Here is a 21,277-nt window from a genome sequence, read left to right as displayed (position 1 = left end):
CCTGGGGTAAATTCCGTTGATTGGACATGATTTGGAACGACACACCTGTCTACATATAAGAGCACAAACCAAGCGTGAAGTCAAAGAAATTGTCTGGAGACCTTCAAGACAGGATTGTCTCGAGGCAGAAATCTGGGGAAGTTTACAAAAACATTTTTGTTGCTTTGAAGGTCCCAATAAGCACAGTGGCCTCCATTATCCATAAGTGGAAGAAGTTTGGATCCACCAGGGCTCTTCTTAGAGCATGCTGCCCATCTTAACTGAGCAACTGGGGAAAAAGGGCCTTAATCTGGGGAAGTTTACAAAAACATTTTTGTTGCTTTGAAGGTCCCACTAAGCACAGTGGCCTCCATTATCCATAAGTGGAAGAAGTTTGGATCCACCAGGGCTCTTCTTAGAGCATGCTGCCCATCTTAACTGAGCAACTGGGGAAAAAGGGCCTTAGTCAGGGAGGTGACCAAGAACCTGATGGTCACTCTGTCAGAGCTCCAGCAGTTCTCTGTGGAGAGAGGAGAACCTTCCAGAAGGACAATTATCTCTGCAGCAATCCACCAATCAGGCCTGTATGGTAGAGTGTCCAGATGGAAGCCACTCCTTAGTAAAAGGCACATGGCAGCCCACCTGGAGTTTGCCAAAAGGCACCCGAAGGATTTAGATAAATGAAAAACAAAATTCTCTGGTCTGATGAGACAAAGAATGCCAGGCATCATGTTTGGAGGAAACCAGGCACCATCCCTACAATGAAGCATGGTGGTGGCAGCATCATGCTGTGGGGATGTTTTTCAGTGGCAAGAACTGGGAGACTCGTCAAGATTGAGGGAAAAATGAATGCAGCAATGTACAGAGACATCCTGGATGAAAACCTGCTCCAGAGCGCTCTTGACCTCAGAATGGGGCGAAGGTTCATCTTTCAGTGGGACAATGACCCTATGCACACAGCCAAGATATCAAAGGAGTGGCTCCAGGACAACTGTGTGAATGTCCTTGAGTGACCCAGCCAGAGCCCAGACCTGAATCCAATTGAACATCTCTGGAGAGATCAGAAAATGGCTGTGCAGCGATGCTCCCCATCCAACCTGATGGATCTTGAGGGGTGCTGCAAAGAGGAATGGACAAAACTCCCCAAAGATAGATGCATCAAGCTTGTGGCATCATATTCAAAAAGACTTGAGGCTGTAATTGCTGCCAAAGGTGCATCAACAAAGTATTTTGTTTTTAATAAATTTGCAAAAAAAAAAAAAAAAAAAACTTTTTTATGCTGTCATTATGGTGTGTTGTGAGTGGAATTTTAAAGGGGGGAAAATAATTTACTCAATTTTGGAATAAAGCTGTAACATAAAATGTGGAAAAACTGAAGCACTGCAAATATTTTCCGGACACTGTATGTAGAATTTATATGAATGTGTGTAGCAGATGTGTCTGTTGTATCTGTTTCATGTGTCTGAGTCACATGAAACAGATATTTCTGCCACAGTAACCCAATTCTGTAGTTTTCAATTTTGGTTGAGTGTGTTGATTTGTGTGTTGACAGCATATTCTGGTATTTATTAAATAGATAAAAATAAAGAAAAAGCATAGCACACTCAAAATATTGATGTCTAGCCGCTGTTTTATTTCATAATAATTACGTTTCGGCCAAAAGGCCTTCGTCAGATAGCAGCTTCCGTTGGACCAAGAGTTCAAAATTGTTTGACAACCCAGGTGCTTAAATTCCCCTCCAACGAGTGGGAGGTCCCAAGAGTGATGACACCCAGTGATTTCAGCCCATTCTAAAAATAGAAGACAAGATTATGAAATGTTCAAAAGAAAAAACATCAGTATAAACAATACATGATTGCAAAAACATAATCACAAAAAACATCTTAAATCAAAGTCAATGTTGAGTCCATGAGGAGTAAGAGTCTTCATATTCATATATGAAGACTCATATTCATATTCATATGCAGCATATTCTGGTATAACACAAACAAGGAGGCTTTATGCTGCTGAACAATTAGTTTTTTGTAAGCATCGTATAGGGCCTGAGAACCACTGGTACCAGTGTGCACACCTGGATTCCACAGGGTGAACTGCATGAGAGTCTCCATCTCCCGCTGGATGGGATGCCAGTTCAACACAGGTTGGGACAGCTATGTGCAAGCAGTGTTTCTCTGAAGGACACAAACAGGTAGTGTGAATAGGTATCGAACCCACACCTACATATTGGTAGCTGAACTCCTTAGTCTGCTGAGCTACGTGCTCTATATGGTAAGTCCCTTCAGCTACTCCGTGTTTGCACTCGGGGTCGCCACAGCAAATCTGAGGTGGATCTACATGTTGAATTGGCACAAGTTTTACGCCGGATGCCCTTCCTGACGCAGCTCCACATTGCATGGAGAAATGTGGCAGGGATGGAGTTTGAAACAGGAACCTTCCACACTGAACCAAAGTGCACAAACCATTTGGCCACCTGCTCTACTACATTTCCTTTACAGATGTACTTTGCAAACCCGCCAAATATAATGTACATTAATGCTCAACAACTGCTTAGTTATATTTACCAAATAACGCAGCTGTTCTCTGTTATTTTACAAGCAAACACAGATATATCCCCTGTTCTTCTCTCTGTCTTTTCCAGTGTCCTTTTGACAAATCACCACAATAAATGTGGCCATTTTTTAGGGCCGGCTCACTTTCCTCTGTTTATTGGTTTCAGATAAAAGTGCAATATTTCCATTCATCCATTTCCGCTCGGATGCTGTGTGTAGGTCGTGTCCACTCGTATGCACGTGAGTACTCTGAAAAGCGCACAGTGACACACTACCTCTTCTGTCTCTTTGGTCGTTAATAATGTGTTGATAGCAATACTGGGGTTACTGACCCGCAGCCAAGCTATTAATCAAACAATACAACTAGCATATGATCATAGTAATGTATGCTCCGGAATAATGCCTTGCAGTAGTGTGAAGTTTGTGCACAGACCCAGTCTGCAGGACAGAAGAAGGATGAATCTGATGGAAAATGGATTCAAATCAGAGGAATATAGTCTTCTTTTGAAAATGTCTGACAGACAGGCTTCTGTGTTGTTGTAGATTATTTCTCACATGTATTAAAATTCAGATTTTCTGCAGTTTGTCTTCTTATTAACAGGCAGTGTGTGATTATATTTGCCTGTTGTGATTCAGCAATATGAGACTGCTTGATGTCATTCAGCATGCAATGGACATAAGTGTTACAATAACATTACATTGATGTTCTACTGACCTCTAGTGGTAATCAATGAAATTACATAGTATTCTTTCCATATGAGAAATCCAGTTTTTTTTTAACTTCAGTCCTTCTAAAACATTGTTTAGAGGTCAACCCTGCTTTTATGGGAAGAATCCCTTTTCCACAAGTTGCTCTTCAGGAAAGACAATGAGTATCAATAAGGCACCTGAGCTCATTAATGAAACCATTTCTCCAAAGTAGAGAAGCTTGAATCTTCGACTGGACTGGGTTGCTTGACGTGAGGACGTTTCGCTTCAAATCACAGAAGCTTCCTCAGCTAAAATTCTTGCTCTGGTAGTCTGACTTCTGTCTTGACGCTTGTAGAGAAGAATAAACCAGAAGCCAATAAAAGCTGGAGTTTTTATCATAACTAGACCCCACCTACCGAGAGGCTGAATGCTATAGGCTAGTGACTAAACAATAGCTCTAATTAGCACCTATTGTGCTCTAGTTAGCACTTTCCTAATGACAGGACGGAAGCCTCCCCTGATGGCTCCCTTGACGACTCTCTCCTGATGACGTGAATGACTCATTACCATGAACAAAAGACTGAAACTGCTTTGACCTGAGTACCCCATTGTGAACAGGGGACAAAGCGTGTCTGAGACCCGCTCCGCGGTTAAGGCTGGGTTTCAACTGTTTTACAAAGAATGCTTCCTTGACACCTCTCTCAAACCATTTCTTCTCTCTGGCTAAGATTTTAACTTCCTTGTCCTCAAACGTGTGGTTAGTGCCTTTCAGGTGGAGACGAACTGCAGACTGAGGTCCACTGGCGACCTCTCTGCGGTGCTGGTATAGCCTCTTGTGTAAAAGTTGCTTCGTCTCACCTATGTAGTGTTCATTACAGTTTTCCTGACATCTGATATGATACACTACATTGCTCTGTTTGTAACTAGGGATCCTGTCCTTAGGGTGAACTAATTTCTGTCTCAAGGTGTTGACTGGTTTAAAGTAAACTGGGATTTTGTGCTGTCTGAAGATCCTCTGTAGTTTTTCCCCTACTCCTGCTAAATAAGGGAGAGACACTCCTCTTCTTCTTGTCTCTGTCTCCTGTCTATCTGGTCTCTTTGTTTTCTGGGACTTCTGCACTTTGTCCAGGGACCAACGTGGGTACCCACATACTGTGAGGGCTTTCCGTACAAGTTGTTGCTCTTTAGCCCTTCCCTCTGCAGTTGTGGGCACCTGTAGGGCTCTGTGTTGAAATGGTTAGGATAAAAAACTCCAGCTTTTGTTGGCTTCTGGTTTATTCTTCTCTACAAGAGTCAAGACAGACGTCAGACTACCACAGCAAGAATTTTAGCTGAGGAAGCTTCTGTGATTTGAAGCGAAATGTCCTCACGTCAAGCAACCCAGTCCAGTCGAAGATTCAAGCTTCTCTACTATGGAAACCACCTGGACAACTGAGAGCCTACACAGAAACATTTCTCCAAACTTTAAAAATGCACAGTGTAGTTATTAATGTGTTCCTGCATTTTATTAAAACTTGCAACGCATTTGCTGGTGATATGACTTTTCTGTAGGGACTGTTTATTCACTAGTGGTACTCATACCACTAGTGAGTAGTACTTCTGTCAGATATTCAGGGTTCATACCTTGATGATCTATGGGGCATGATGTAAAGCTCGTAACACAAGTGCATTTTGGGCATGTTCAACTCTACTTTGCTATTTACACAGTATGTAATCAGGCAGGGCGCAAGGGAGCTGTACTTAGTCAGTAATTACTAGGGTTGAGAGGACCAGTGCAAGTCACTTGTCAAGTGGTCAGGTCACATTACTCATCTAGTAGTCGACTCATTGATCACTAATTTGACAATAAGTGAGGTCAAATCTAAGCATGAAAAAAATTGATGTTATTAAAAGAACAACAACTGCAGAACTACAAGTTGAAAATATGGAATTAACACAATATTTGTGGTACTACTAGATACAAGATGGGGTGCGGGGGTGGTGTCCAAGAGGTTACTGCGCTTGTTCCCAGTACCGAAGGTTCCCGGTTCAAGACTACCCCTGCCTGTTCTCCATGTAATGTGGAGTTCTGTCAGGAAGGGCATCTAGCATAAAACGTGCCAAATCAATATGCAGATCCACCTCGGCTCTGCATATTACGAGGGAGAAGTGGAACGGACTTACTGAATAGATGCAAGGTATTATTCAAAACACTTAGGTGAAGGGAGGTGCGTGAACATGGAACTGTTTGATCTCTGTCCTCAGCGAAACAATCTATTCAAGGGTACCCTGCCTCTGTTTTTTAAAAGCCATGAAAATCTGAATCAACTAAAAGAAAATGTCAAATCATACCTGACTTTTACGGCTAGTTGTTGCAAATTGATTAATTTCTTGTGGGTGTGTTTGGGGCAAAACATGACAAAAACATTCATCCATTCATTCATCTTCCACCGCTTAGTCCAATTAAGGGTCGCGGGGAGCTGGAGCATATCCCAGCAGTCATAGAGCATGAGGCGAGGTACACCCAGGACAGGACACCAGTCTGTCGCAGGGCCACAAATAGACAAACAAACACAAACACAGCCACACACACACACACCTACGGACAATTTTTTTTTTTTAAGATTTCAATCCACCTAACCCGCATGTCTTTGGATGTGGGAGGAAACCGGAGCACCCGGAGGAAACCCACGCAAACACGGGGAGAACATGCAAACTTCTGCATGACAAAAACAATCATTTTATTATCTGCCATTCCCTGGTGCACTGCTACAAACTCAGAAGTGAGAGGTTTTCTGGCAAAGCATCAAAACCTCCACCACAGCCCACTGTGGTGACGCATGCGTATTTAGTACCTCATTCCCACAACACTGTGTTGACTTTATCTTTTTCTTTTAATTAGTTGACCATGATTATGATGATAATAAAACACAGGACAAACATTTAAGGCAATTAAAATGTACTTTTTAATGAAATCAAAATATTTGACATTTAAATTTTACTTTTTCAGTTAAGATTTTTGTTCAGAAACAATGTAACAATATCCAAATATTGTTATACAGTAATGGATTTGTTTTCCGCAGACGTCACAGCTTGCAGGGTTTTTGTCTGCTGTTGTAAAATAGCTCCATGCGGTGCTGCTCCTCTTCCTCTCTGCCATCATGTAGCCAGAAAAGCGCAACAAGTCACAGCAGCAGACAACGGGCAAAGTCAGCATAAGCGAAGTGAGAGGAGCGGTGTTTACACAACCACTATGGTCTAACGGGAGCTGTGGACTGAACGTAGAGAAGCGAAACTAAAGTGTCAACATCATAACGCAAGTATTAATACAATAACATGCTTTTGGGGGGCGGTATGCATTTTCAAGAGGCCCGACGTCCATGCCCAGTCGCCCAAAATGACAGCTATAAAACAACAACAACAAAAAAGGTCAATGTGGCCCTAAAACGCCGCCGTACCACAGAATGCCTTGGAGTTATTTTCCTCCTGCTTCCTTATAGCGCGTTCCTTATGTTTATTTTGGTAAAATTTGCTTCTGTTACGTCCCCAAACTCTCAGAGGGCGGAGCCAGCAGTCAGCGCTGGGCGGAGCTTTCGTCAACAGCAGTAGTAGGAGGCGGAGCCGCGCTGCAGTAGGATTCCTTAGCCGTGTTTGGAGTATTTGTCCTCGTTTGCAGTTTCCTCAAACGCCGCTTTCTTGTCAGTCGGTAGATAGCAGTAAAAAATGACAAACGTCAGCTGGAAGCCGTTTGTTTTCGGCGGAGTGGCTTCTGTGACGGCGGAATGCGGTGAGTGATAAAAGGAGCGGGGCGGCGGCGCGAGGCCGAGCTGTGTGGCTTTTTGACTCTAGTGCAGGCTTGTTGAAAGTAAAACATCTTATCCTGTCTGTTTCAGGGACTTTTCCCATCGATTTGGCAAAGACTCGTCTTCAAGTGCAAGGACAAGTGGGGGACAGTAAATATCGAGAGATCCGCTACAGAGGCATGCTGCACGCGATAGTGAGGATAGGAAGAGAGGAGGGTCTGCGCGCGCTCTATTCAGGGTCAGTCCGCCGCCTTATTACTGCTGGTCACTAGAGGGCGCCCCCTCCAAATATTGAGAAAATAAATACGTTCTGCAACACAATAAATATAATAGTGCAGCGGATAACTGAAAAAAAATGCTTCAAATGGTGATGCAAGCACCAAATTTGGCACACATACTCCTTAGACATTACTCTTTTAAAAATGCCGGGTACCCACGTGAACTTTCAATAGGTGACCAAGAAGTACAGGTGTCAAAATTTAAAAATGCTCCAATCATATTGAAAGGTATTCCGTATTATTTGTCTGATCATAAAGATTCCAAAAAGGTATAGTTTGGACTATCTGTGAATGAATGTTATGGAGTTATGGGGTAAAAACAGCAAGAACACTGAGAAAGGTCAATTTCAGTTTATACAGGGGTCAAAAGTTAAAGTTGCTCCAATTTTGGTAAAAAGTGGTGCAAATTAGTGGTTGAGCTAATAGGATTAATAAATGGAAGAGTTTTGACTGTGCTTGGTTTGCAAAGTAAAGGTTAAACAATATCAGCATCCATTGGATTCTATGACACGTGACATATGTTACTCTGTAACATAACTAAGCATGATACATGATGCAAACTATTCCTTTTTAAAACCGTATTCACCCAACTAATAATTTGTATTTTTATTTTATAATTGTGTTTGTTTTATGTAAACATGCGAGAAGCTCAGGTTGTTTCACCGTTATTTTCAATGGGAATCACTGTGAGCCGCGATTGCTTTCTGTTCATGTCATTCTGGGTGAAAGTGAAGTTTGCTCTTTAATGTCCTGCTTACTGCTTATATATCCTTTACAACACTGTTTGTCCTGTTTGTTCCAGAGTTTTATATATATATATATATATATATATATATATGAAATGTATGAAATTCGGTTTGCGTTTATTCGCAAGTTTTCAGTAGAGCCCGACTGATATATCGGCCGATATAAGCCCTTTTCACAGTACTCACTGTCGGATGAAATTTTGCCGATAGAACGCGATAATTTCTCACAAACAGAACAGTTACTGAAATAATGTTTGTGTCGGCAATGTAAAATGTCCTTGTACCGTTTGTCCAGTAGATGGAGCTCTGACTCCATTCAACTGAGAGCTGCTTACACCCCTGCTTAAATGTGTTCATCACCGGCCCCCGTAGTTCGCCGTCACACTGCACTGATCGGCTGACAAAAGCATACAAGTAAGTTTATAAGGATCTACACTCAACAAAAATAAAAACGCAACACTTTTGGTTTTGCTCCCATTTTGTATGAGATGAACTCAAAGATCTAAAACTTTTTCCACATACACAATATCACCATTTCCCTCAAATATTGTTCACAAACCAGTCTAAATCTGCGACAGTGAGCACTTCTCCTTTGCTGAGATAATCCATCCCACCTCACAGGTGTGCCATACCAAGATGCTGATTAGACACCATGATTAGTGCACAGGTGTGCCTTAGACTGCCCACAATAAAAGGCCACTCTAAAAGGTGCAGTTTTATCACACAGCACAATGCCACAGATGTCGCAAGATTTGAGGGAGTGTGCAGTTGGCATGCTGACAGCAGGAATGTCAACCAGAGCTGTTGCTCGTGTATTGAATGTTCATGTCTCTACCATAAGCCGTCTCCAAAGTCGTTTCAGAGAATTTGGCAGTACATCCAACCAGCCTCACAACCGCAGACCACGTGTAACCACACCAGCCCAGGACCTCCACATCCAGCATGTTCACCTCCAAGATCGTCTGAGACCAGCCACTCGGACAGCTGCTGAAACAATCGGTTTGCATAACCAAAGAATTTCTGCACAAACTGTCAGAAACCGTCTCAGGGAAGCTCATCTGCATGCTCGTCGTCCTCATTGGGGTCTCGACCTGACTCCAGTTCGTCGTCGTAACCGACTTGAGTGGGCAAATGCTCACATTCGCTGGCGTTTGGCATGTTGGAGAGGCGTTCTCTTCACGGATGATGCGAAGGAGATGTGTTGCACTGCATGAGGCAAATGGTGGTCACACCAGATACTGACTGGTATCCCCCCCAATAAAACAAAACTGCACCTTTCAGAGTGGCCTTTTATTGTGGACAGTCTAAGGCACACCTGTGCACTAATCATGGTGTCTAATCAGCATCTTGGTATGGCACACCTGTGAGGTGGGATGGATTATCTCAGCAAAGGAGAAGTGCTCACTATCACAGATTTCGACTGGTTTGTGAACAATATTTGAGGGAAATGGTGATATTGTGTATGTGGAAAAAGTTTTAGATCTTTGAGTTCATCTCATACAAAATGGGAGCAAAACCAAAAGTGCTGCGTTTATATTTTTGTTGAGTATATATCCTTATCCTGAACCTATGTCTAAGTTGCAGCAACAAGAGGTACAAGATCAGATGTATTTCACAACTCTTTTTAAGGATATGTATTTGCTAATTTCACAAAGGTTTTATTCTTGATTGTATTTTTTGAACTTGAAAATTCTTCTCTGTTATAAAGTTAATCAGTATGAGGACAAAGCTTCCACTTTTAGCTCATACCTTTTTTGTTAATGGTCCAAAAAAGAACATTTTATTCATTAAAAAAATAATATCGGCTGATTTATCGGCTATCGGCAAATCAGCCGATTTATCAATTATCTGCATTTTTTTCATCCAAATATCGTTATCGGCATAGGCCTCAAGAGATCCATTACGGTCGGGCTGTATTTTTCAGGGTCTCATGCATGCAGTCTCTTATTAGCATGATGAAAAGCATAAAAAACACATTTCGGTAGTTTAATGTTCATTTGCAATTGTCGTCATATGGTTTCTCTGTGGTATTTAGACGGCAGTGACTCTGGTGCACAAGGGATTATGGGATATCTCAAGAGCGCAAATTATGGCTTGAAAAAATGTTGGTACGCCTGCGACCTCCACAGCCTTTGTGTTCCAAAGCCCAGCTTCCAGATACTTTTGTCTTATTTCATTTGTGTGCATGTGCAGTTGTTATATGACATCACAGAATTCAAAGCAAAGATCAGTGCAAATTATTCTTTGGAATCTTAGCACGCACTTCAAAGCTTTGAAGCGAAAGACTTTGAAGGCTGAATTCAAAACAAAAAAGCCAACTGTGAACTAATATCGATTGATAATGTTGTATATCAAGGTAGGATATCCTATATTTCAAAGTAAGGGATGCAGCTGAAGCACCCTGGAGTACTTGAAGCTTTGAATCAAAGACAATGTTGTGTTGAACCCTAAACAAGAAGCTGGCGTGCTACTTCAACAGCTTCATCAAACAACAAGTTTTAAAGCATTTTACAGGTTCAAATACATTAGACATGCTCCCATACAGCCCAATAGAGTCATAATAATAATACACTGTGAAGTGTGTTGTATGCCCAGATTGTTTCATCCATCTTCTGTACCCGCTTATTCCAATCAAGGGTCCCGGGGGCTGGAGTCTATCCCAGCAGTCATAGGGGGTGGGGGTGTGTGTGTGTGTGTGTGTGTGTGTGTGTGTGTGTGTGTGGGTGGGGGGGGGTACACCCTGAACTAGGGTCCCTTCATTCAGAGGTTAGTGTCAACAGAGAACATGGTGCCATATTTGGTCCAAGTGTGCTGAACTACTGAATACACCTTTTATGTTTTCAACATTTTTTTAAAATCAGTTAACCACATACAGTAACATGTACAGGTACTATCAAAATAAATATAAAAATAGTTAAGCTATCAAATTGACATGAATTCACAATTTATGATAATTTATTTAATTAATTTAAAGTGTGATTTATACCTTTGCACAGCTGTAACTCTGTCATGATGCCGACTTGTGTGACAGTTTTAAAGTTCTCCATTGCTGGATTATGCTTTATTATGGACTAATTTGTCCCTCAGCCAGCTTTTCTTTCTACAATCATCACCTCCAGTTCAAAGGACTCAGTGTTGTAACTTTGCAGACTTTTCCAATCCATTATGTAATCAGTATGCGCAGTGCAAAAAATATTAAAATATGGGAGGAAAGAGCGAAAGCAGAAAAGTACCAAATTGCAGCCTTTTGTGGTGTCTGATTTAACAGATGCACGTCAGACTGTGGGTCAGTTTGAGTTCAGTTTGAAAAAATAAATGGTCTGGCTTTTAATCACGGAAATGACTCCGGGCCCACTTTCCTCAAATCGATGAGTGTCAGCGCTGAACTTTAATTTTGTACCTGTGTTGCTGGGCATGTTCAGACTGCTCTGTCCGGTACATGCAAGAGGTTTTTAATGGAAATGCAGTGCGATCGAACAGGACATTTTATCCGATGTGAGCGCACATCCATTGTTTATTACATGGAAAACCATACAAAAGCATCGGGTTTATACCATGATGGTTTAGGTGAGTTTTCCTGTACATAGGAATGAACACTAAATTTACCTCTCAAAACTTTGACGTTGCAGTCGCTTCCATTCCACACGGCTGAATTTATTTTCCAAAATTTTTCTTCTATTCAGATCTGAAGGGAATCTGTACATCTTGAACTCCTTGTGTCTATTTGTGCATCCAAACGCATAACAACCTGGCATTTTCAGCCAATAAATAAATAAAATAGCTGGGTTTGCATGCAGATAGATTAACAGTGAATGCTATTTTGGCCCCAAGATGGCAGCATGAGTCACGTGACTGTGTTTTGTTTTGTTTTTTTCCCCCGCTCATCATGTCGCTACCCTGTGAATAAAGGGACTCTATCCTGAACAGGATGCAAGTCTGTCACAGGGCGACATGGAGACAGACAATCTCGGTTACACACACGGGCAAATTAAAGTTTCCAATTCATATAACCTACTTGTCTTTGTAAGTGGGAGGAAGCTGGAGCCGCTGGAGGGAACCCACGCAAACACAGGGAGAACATGCAAACTCCACACAGAAAGGACTGGGTGGGAAGTGATCCCACAATCTTCTTTTTGTTAGGCAACAGTGCTAACAACAATGCCATGGTGCCATCATCATCATTGTCACTGTACAGGAACAAATTAATGCAAGTAGAACAAAATTTGAAGGGCTGCTTCAAGGTGCTGGGAAAAGATAAAACAAAAAATGGTGTAACTGTAGGAAATTGTAGCGTTTGCATAGCAAGCAACATGCAACAAGATGTTGTGTAATAAGCACAGTTTGTAATAAAACAAATTCACACGTGCTTATAGTAACAGTGTGAGGTATGAAAGTGTGGAATTGTCAGTGACCTCTATTGCACATGAACTTATTGCTGTTATTGCACGTTGTCTTGTATGGTGGTGGGTGGGTGGGGGGGGGGGGGGGGTGAGTGAGTCTGCATGTGTATGAGCAATGCATGGGGAGTGGGGAGGCTTTGGTGTATGAGAGGTGGGGGGCATGTGTGCATTTAGTGTAGTGGGAAGTTGGCTCTGAGTCTGTTAGTCTTGGTTCTGATGCCAGAGGGCAACAGGTCAAACAGTTGGGAAGTGAGATGAGTGGGAGGTGTAAATGTCTTTCAGGGAAGGGAGGGGGCAGCTGATGATCTTACGCACTTACATCTTAAACCAGTCTGTGGAGCCTTCTCCGGTCAGCCTCGGTGCAGCGGGAGATGCACTCAGTGGAGGAGCGGTAGATCACCAGCAGCTTCTCAGTGACATTGTTCTTCCTGAGCACTCTGCAAATGGTAATGGACTGCATTATATAGCGCTCTTCCATCTGCATCAGACGCTCAGAGCACTTTACAATTATAACTCACATTCACCCCGATGTCAGGGTGTTGCCATACAAGACGCTCACTACACACCGGGAGCAATAGGGGATTAAGGACCTTGCCTCACCTAACCCCAAGGTGATGGTCTAGTGGTTAATTTCAGGACCTCATCCCTGTAGGCCAACTTGTCTGAGATCAGCCCCACCGCTGTTGTGTCACCTGCAACCTTCACTGTGGTGTTGCTGGTGTGGTCAGGTCTGCAGTCAGAGGTGTAGCGGTTGTAGAGTAGGGGCTTCATCACGCACGGTTGTGGGGTGTCTGGGTGGAGGAGAGACGGGGTCTGAGTTTCACTGTCTGGGGCTGGTTGGTGAGAAGGTCCTTAATCCAGGAGCGGGTGAGTGGGCGAAGTCCCAGGTCAGACACTTTGCCATCAAGATGTCTGGGATGATTGTATTGAAGGCTGAGCTGTAGTCGCTGAAGAGCATCCTGACGTTGCTCTCCCAGTGTTCCAAGTGGCTCAGCATGGTGTGTAGGTCAATGGCTATGGCATCCTTGGTTGATCTGTTTGCTCTGTAAGCAAACTGGTGTTTTGCCATTGCCCAGAAGTCTCTGTGGCAGGAGTTATAGCCACTTTTACACATGATGTCAAATTTTTCTTGTTTTCCAGTCATTATGGGCTATAAATGGTGCCATAATGACCCTTCTGTGGTATTCTACAACCCCTGGCAATAATTATGGAATCACCGGCCTCGGAGGATGTTCATTCAGTTGTTTAATTTTGTAGAAAAAAAGCAGATCACAGACATGACACAAAACTAAAGTAATTTCAGATGGCAACTTTCTGGCTTTAAGAAACTTATTCACTTTGCGTGTTTTTAGGAATCCGCTAGCTTAGCGTAGCTACTAGCTCTTAGCCGATTTAGCATGGCGGCTTCTCCTGTCTCTCCCGCACTTTTCTGCTCTGGGTGTGAAATGTTTAGTTATTCCTCGGCCTCCTTTAGCAGTAACAGTACTTGTAATAAGTGCAGCTTATTCGTAGCTTTGGAGGCCAGGCTGGGCGAATTGGAGACTCGGCTCCGCACCGTGGAAAATTCTACAGTTAGCCAGGCCCCTGTAGTTGGTGCAGACCAATGTAGCTTAGCCGCCGTTAGTTACCCCCTGGCAGATCCCGAGCAGCCGGGAAAGCAGGCTGACTGGGTGACTGTGAGGAGGAAGCGTAGCCCTAAACAGAAGCCCCATGTACACGGCCAACCCATTCACATCTCTAACCGTTTTTCCCCACTCGGCGACACACCCGCCGAGGATCAAACTCTGGTTATTGGCGACTCTGTTTTGCGAAATGTGAAGTTAGCGACACCAGCAACCATAGTCAATTGTCTTCCGGGGGCCAGAGCAGGCGACATTGAAGGAAATTTGAAACTGCTGGCTAAGGCTAAGCGTAAATTTGGTAAGATTGTAATTCACGTCGGCAGTAATGACACCCGGTTACGCCAATCGGAGGTTACTAAAATTAACATTAAATCGGTGTGTAACTTTGCAAAAACAATGTCGGACTCTGTAGTTTTCTCTGGGCCCCTCCCCAATCAGACCGGGAGTGACATGTTTAGCCGCATGTTCTCCTTGAATTGCTGGCTGTCTGAGTGGTGTCCAAAAAATGAGGTGGGCTTCATAGATAATTGGCAAAGCTTCTGGGGAAAACCTGGTCTTGTTAGGAGAGACGGCATCCATCCCACTTTGGATGGAGCAGCTCTCATTTCTAGAAATCTGGCCAATTTTCTTAAATCCTCCAACCATGACTATCCAGGGTTGGGACCAGGAAGCAGAGTTGTAGTCTTACACACCCTCTCTGCAGCTTCTCTCCCCCTGCCATCCCCTCATTACGCCATCCCCGTAGAGACGGTGCCTGCTCCAGACTACCAATAACCAGCACAAAATCTATTTAAGCATAAAAATTCAAAAAGAAAAAATAATATAGCACCTTCAACTGCACCACAGACTAAAACAGTTAAATGTGGTCTATTAAACATTAGGTCTCTCTCTTCTAAGTCCCTGTTAGTAAATGATGTAATAATTGATCAACATATTGATTTATTCTGCCTTACAGAAACCTGGTTACAGCAGGATGAATATGTTAGTTTAAATGAGTCAACACCCCCGAGTCACACTAACTGTCAGAATGCTCGTAGCACGGGCCGGGGCGGAGGATTAGCAGCAATCTTCCATTCCAGCTTATTAATTAATCAAAAACCCAGACAGAGCTTTAATTCATTTGAAAGCTTGACTCTTAGTCTTGTCCATCCAATTGGAAGTCCCAAAAACCAGTTTTATTTGTTATCTTTATTATCTATCGTCCACCTGGTCGTTACTGTGAGTTTCTCTGTGAATTTTCAGACCTTTTGTCTGACTTAGTGCTTAGCTCAGATAAGATAATTATAGTGGGCGATTTTAACATCCACACAGATGCTGAGAATGACAGCCTCAACACTGCATTTAATCTATTATTAGACTCTATTGGCTTTGCTCAAAAAGTAAATGAGTCCACCCACCACTTTAATCATATCTGAGATCTTGTTCTGACTTATGGTATGGAAATAGAAGACTTAACAGTATTCCCTCAAAACTCCCTTCTGTCTGATCATTTCTTAATAACATTTACATTTACTCTGATGGACTACCCAGCAGTGGGGAATAAGTTTCATTACACTAGAAGTCTTTCAGAAAGCGCTGTAACTAGGTTTAAGGATATGATTCCTTCTTTATGTTCTCTAATGCCATATACCAACACAGTGCAGAGTAGCTACCTAAACTCTGTAAGTGAGATAGAGTATCTCGCCAATAGTTTTACATCCTCATTGAAGACAACTTTGGATGCTGTAGCTCCTCTAAAAAAGAGAGCTTTAAATCAGAAGTGCCTGACTCCGTGGTATAACTCACAAACTCGTAGCTTAAAGCAGATAACCCGTAAGTTGGAGAGGAAATGGCGTCTCACTAATTTAGAAGATCTTCACTTAGCCTGGAAAAAGAGTCTGTTGCTCTATAAAAAAGCCCTCCGTAAAGCTAGGACATCTTTCTACTCATCACTAATTGAAGAAAATAAGAACAACCCCAGGTTTCTTTTCAGCACTGTAGCCAGGCTGACAAAGAGTCAGAGCTCTATTGAGCTGAGTATTCCATTAACTTTAACTAGTAATGACTTCATGACTTTCTTTGCTAACAAAATTTTAACTATTAGAGAAAAAATTACTCATAACCATCCCAAAGACGTATCGTTATCTTTGGCTGCTTTCAGTGATGCCGGTATTTGGTTAGACTCTTTCTCTCCGATTGTTCTGTCTGAGTTATTTTCATTAGTTACTTCATCCAAACCATCAACATGTTTATTAGACCCCATTCCTACCAGGCTGCTCAAGGAAGCCCTACCATTATTTATGCTTTGATCTTAAATATGATCAATCTATCTTTGTTAGTTGGCTATGTACCACAGGCTTTTAAGGTGGCAGTAATTAAACCATTACTTAAAAAGCCATCACTTGACCCAGCTATCTTAGCTAATTATAGGCCAATCTCCAACCTTTCTTTTCTCTCAAAAATTCTTGAAAGGGTAGTTGTAAAACAGCTAACTGATCATCTGCAGAGGAATGGTCTATTTGAAGAGTTTCAGTCAGGTTTTAGAATTCATCATAGTACAGAAACAGCATTAGTGAAGGTTACAAATTATCTTCTTATGGCCTCGGACAGTGGACTCATCTCTGTGCTTGTTCTGTTAGACCTCAGTGCTGCTTTTGATACTGTTGACCATAAAATTTTATTACAGAGATTAGAGCATGCCATAGTATTAAGGCACTGCGCTGCGGTGGTTTGAATCATATTTGTCTAATAGATTACAATTTGTTCATGTATATAAATGGGGAATCTTCTTCACAGACTAAGTTAATTATGGAGTTCCTCAAGGTTCTGTGCTAGGACCAATTTTATTCACTTTATACATGCTTCCCTTAGGCAGTATTATTAGACGACATTGCTTAAATTTTCATTGTTACGCAGATGATACCCAGCTTTATCTATCCATGAAGCCAGAGGACACACACCAATTAGCTAAACTGCAGGATTGTCTTACAGACATAAAGACATGGATGACCTCTAATTTCCTGCTTTTAAACTCAGATAAAACTGAAGTTATTGTACTTGGCCCCACAAATCTTAGAAACATGGTGTCTAACCAGATCCTTACTCTGGATGGCATTACCCTGACCTCTAGTAATACTGTGAGAAATCTTGGAGTCATTTTTGATCAGGATTATGTCATTCAAAGCGCATATTAAACAAATATATAGGACTGCTTTTTTGCATTTACGCAATATCTCTAAAATCAAGAGAAATCTAAATCAAAAACAAAGGAGAGGTTTATCAAACTCTTAAAAGAGGGTAAATCATCACGCAATGTTGCAAAAGATGTTGGCTGTTCACAGTCAGCTGTGTCTAAACTCTGGACCAAATACAAACATGGGAAGGTTGTTAAAGGCAAACATACTGGTAGACCAAGGAAGACATCAAAGCGTCAAGACAGAAAACTTAAAGCAATATGTCTCAAAAATCGAAAATGCACAACAAAACAAATGAGGAACGAATGGGAAGAAACTGGAGTCAACGTCTGTGACCGAACTGTAAGAAATCGCCTAAAGGAAATGGGATTTACATACAGAAAAGCTAAACGAAAGCCATCATTAACACCTAAACATAAAAAAACAAGGTTACAATGGCCTAAGGAAAAGCAGTCGTGGACTGTGGATGACTGGATGAAAGTCATATTCAGTGATGAATCTCGAATCTGCATTGGGCAAGGTGATGATGCTGGAACTTTTGTTTGGTGCCGTTCCAATGAGATTTATAAAGATGACTGCCTGAGTCATTGATGATATGGGGCTGCATGTCAGGTAAAGGCACTGGGGAGATGGCTGTCATTACATCATCAATAAATGCACAAGTTTACGTTGATATTTTGGACACTTTTCTTATCCCATCAATTGAAAGGATGTTTGGGGATGATGAAATCATTTTTCAAGATCATAATGCATCTTGCCATAGAGCAAAAACTGTGAAAACATTCCTTGCAAAAAGACACATAGGGTCATTGTCATGGCCTGCAAATAGTCCGGATCTTAATCCAATTGAAAATCTTTGGTGGAAGTTGAAGAAAATGGTCCATGACAAGACTCCGATCTTGCAAAGCTGATCTGGCAACAGCAATCAGAGAAAGTTGGAGCCAGATTGATGAAGAGTACTGTTTGTCCACTCATTAAGTCCATGCCTCAGAGACTGCAAGCTGTTATAAAAGCCAGAGGTGGTGCAACAAAATACTAGTGATGTGTTTGGAGCATTCTTTGTTTCTCATGATTCCATGATTTTTTCCTCAGAATTGATTAATTGGTCTAAAAAAGTAACCGTTACTGACTGCCACATTTTTTTTTTCCTGATTTCTTATAGTGTTTCTTAAAGCCAGAAAGTTGCCATTTGAATGACTTTAGTTTTGTGTCATGTCTGTGATCTGCTTTTTTTCTACAAAATTAAACAACTGAATGAACATCCTCCGAGGCCGGTGATTCCATAATTTTTGCCAGGGGTTGTAATATTCCAAAATCTCACCCTTTGAAAAACAGGTTCCAGTTTGTGGCGCTCCTTACTCAGTATTGTGTTACAGCAGGTTACCCCCCTCCCTTAATAATAAAGGCCACCAATAACAAATTGCTGACTTATATAATGTATACACATATGTGTGTGTAGGTCTAAATTTTTGTGTTTTTATTAACATTATTTCTTTAAAGATTGAAGAAAGTTTGAGATGATCGTAGGAGATGTTTTCCAGACTTATTTTCACAAAAAGAACATGTTCTCACACAGACAGACACCAGCATGACAAAACAATGTCCTGTATCTTATGTTTGTAGTGGCAGAACATAAAAATATGGTGCTTTTACTTGCCAACTGCTTCAGTCCCCTGATGCGTAAATGTGTGACCAGAAGGAATATGTAAGCCCCATTTAAGATGTTAGCACTAACCAGTGTAAGCAGAAGAGGAAAGCTCCAGTAAGGCCCAGTCCCAATACTCTCCATGCACCCTACCACTTCACCCTTTGCCTTCATTTTGCACGTTCACTTGAACGTACAAATGAAGTCTTAATAAATCACAGAAGATTGATGGAGCTGTAAACGGCTACAGATGTGCAGTGGTGATGGAAAACAGGCAGTGACAGAGCAGTTACAAGTGTCAAACCCTGAAGAACGCTCTTCAGTGTAAGAAAACTTGGCTCTTCCTTGTGGCACCATGGTTGGACAGTGTTGCATTGCTGCAGAAGGTGATCACTGTGTGCGTGCATCACGACCGACCACAGCACAGGGAAAAGGACCTTGGAGGAACATTCAACGTTAAAATCAATGCATGTACGAAAAAAAAGCATGAATGCAGTGAATACTCCTATTGAAGGACCAACAATTGAAAAGTATGTTGGTCAGTAGTGGGCGTGTACAGTAGCAGGTCACTCATTATGCCTCGACGACGTGGCTCTTATATAGATAACCAAACATGCTACAGGCTGTTATGGTTGTATGTTATGTTGGTGTTACTTATGTCGCTGATTTTTTTTTAAATTTTGTTTCTCTCCAGAATTGCTCCAGCTATGCTGCGCCAGGCATCCTATGGCACAATAAAAATTGGCACATACCAAAGCTTTAAGAGGCTGCTAGTTGGACAGACCTGAAGGTGAGTCTCATTTTCGTGTTTTCACTTCCTCCTGACCCTGTTGAAGGTCAGCACATTTGCTTGGCCTGTTTTATCATTCCTCCTAACTTTGTTCAGGATGAGGGCTCAATTTTTGTGGCTGTGATTGTCTTAATCTGGATCATGGAATGAAATACTGCTCTACAGTTCTGGTGTTTCTCCTCTTTCAGATGAGACGATGCTGACTAATGTGATGTGTGGTATTCTCGCTGGTGTCATTTCCTCCTCCATTGCCAACCCCACTGATGTGCTGAAGGTAAGCTCGTGGCACAATCACTGTGGCACAAACACTGAACCAAAGAGTTCATTCTTTGACTCATCAGACCAGAGAATTTTGTTTTTCATTTATCTGAGTCCTTCAGGTGTCTTTTGGCAAACTCCAGGCAGGCTGCCATGTGCCTTTTTCCTAAGGAGTGGTTTCAGTCTGGCCACTCTACCATACAGGCCTGATGGTGGATTGCTACACAGGTTGTCCTTCTGGAAAGATCTCCTCTCTCCAAAGAAGAATGCTAGAGCTCTGAGAGAGTGACCATCAGGTTCTTGGTCACCTCCCTGTCTAAGGCCCTTCTCCCCCGATCGCTCAGTTAGATGGGCGGCCATTGTGAGGAAGAGTCCTGGTGGATCTGAACATTTTCAGTTTACTGATGACGGAGGCCACTGTGCTCATTGGGACCTTCAAAGCAGCAGAATATTTTTGTACCCTCCCAGATTTGTGCCTCGAGACAATCCTGTCTGAGGTCTACAGACAATTAATTCTGTTCAACATGTTTAATTTTTTCTGTGTTCAGCACAAGACGCAGAAAGGATAGTTTTTCTCATAAGTTGAGGCAACTTAACGGTACTTAACCTGACTGGATGCCACACCACACAATATAACGCTACCCGATGCCAGTTTGATTCCATTGCTGCCAAGCTATAAGTCACGCAGGATTGTTGTCGAACTATTTATACCATGTACACAATGCAATAAAACTAAAGCACTCAAAGAGCACATGTGAATAATTAAAAGAAAAAAAATGTGGCTGTAGCTCATTGCGTTCGCCTCCTCAAGTTCTCTCATGATTGTGTTAAATAAAGTCCATAAGTCCTGCTCACAGACTGATTGCCAGAGACATGACATGGTCCACATCCAGTAGGGGTGGTGGACATGTGATTAATGCACTTGGTTTTAGTGCGGAAGGTTCGCGGTCGAATCTCACCCCTACCACATTTCTCCATGTAATGTGGAGTTGCGTCAGGAAGGGCATCCGGCGTAAAATTTGTGCCGATTCAACATGCAGATCCACCTTGGATTGCTGTGGCGACCCCCTGAGTACAAAACAGGAGCAGCTGAAGGGACTACATATTCACAGACTGTTCGTGCCTGAACGCCGGCGGCAGCGGTCACAGAAAGAAATATAACTAGAAGAGAAATCAGAGTGCACGCCTACTCATTTTACAATCTGGCTGCAGCTGAGCTCCTCGGCGCTTTCACCTCCTCAGGCTTCCCCCCGCGCGCACTCCACCACACTGCGTGCAACTGACGCAGATATTCGTGCATTATTAGATAAGCAGCAATATGCAACTTGAAGCAAGCCTAGTGTGAAAGGGGCATTAGACGATTTT

At 42.3% G+C, this 21,277-nt stretch overlaps 1 protein-coding gene across 1 annotated transcript in view; it reads left to right on the top strand.

Moving 5' to 3' along the window:
* The first annotated feature begins 6,810 nt into the window (after positions 1–6,810).
* LOC117521882 (kidney mitochondrial carrier protein 1-like) overlaps positions 6,811–21,277 on the top strand; it is a 47,275-nt gene continuing 32,808 nt past the window's right edge. The window contains exons 1-2 of the mRNA XM_034183228.1: positions 6,811–6,984; positions 7,091–7,238. Of these exons, the coding sequence (XP_034039119.1) occupies positions 6,921–6,984; positions 7,091–7,238 (212 nt within the window). The 5' untranslated portion in view covers positions 6,811–6,920. The remainder of the gene's footprint in view (positions 6,985–7,090; positions 7,239–21,277) is intronic.

The sequence above is a fragment of the Thalassophryne amazonica genome, chromosome 12 (genome assembly GCF_902500255.1).
Source record: "Thalassophryne amazonica chromosome 12, fThaAma1.1, whole genome shotgun sequence".
In the NCBI taxonomy this organism is placed as follows: domain Eukaryota; kingdom Metazoa; phylum Chordata; class Actinopteri; order Batrachoidiformes; family Batrachoididae; genus Thalassophryne; species Thalassophryne amazonica.
The sequence above is the reverse complement of the archived record's forward strand: the minus strand, read 5'-3'. Positions and strand labels throughout refer to the sequence as shown.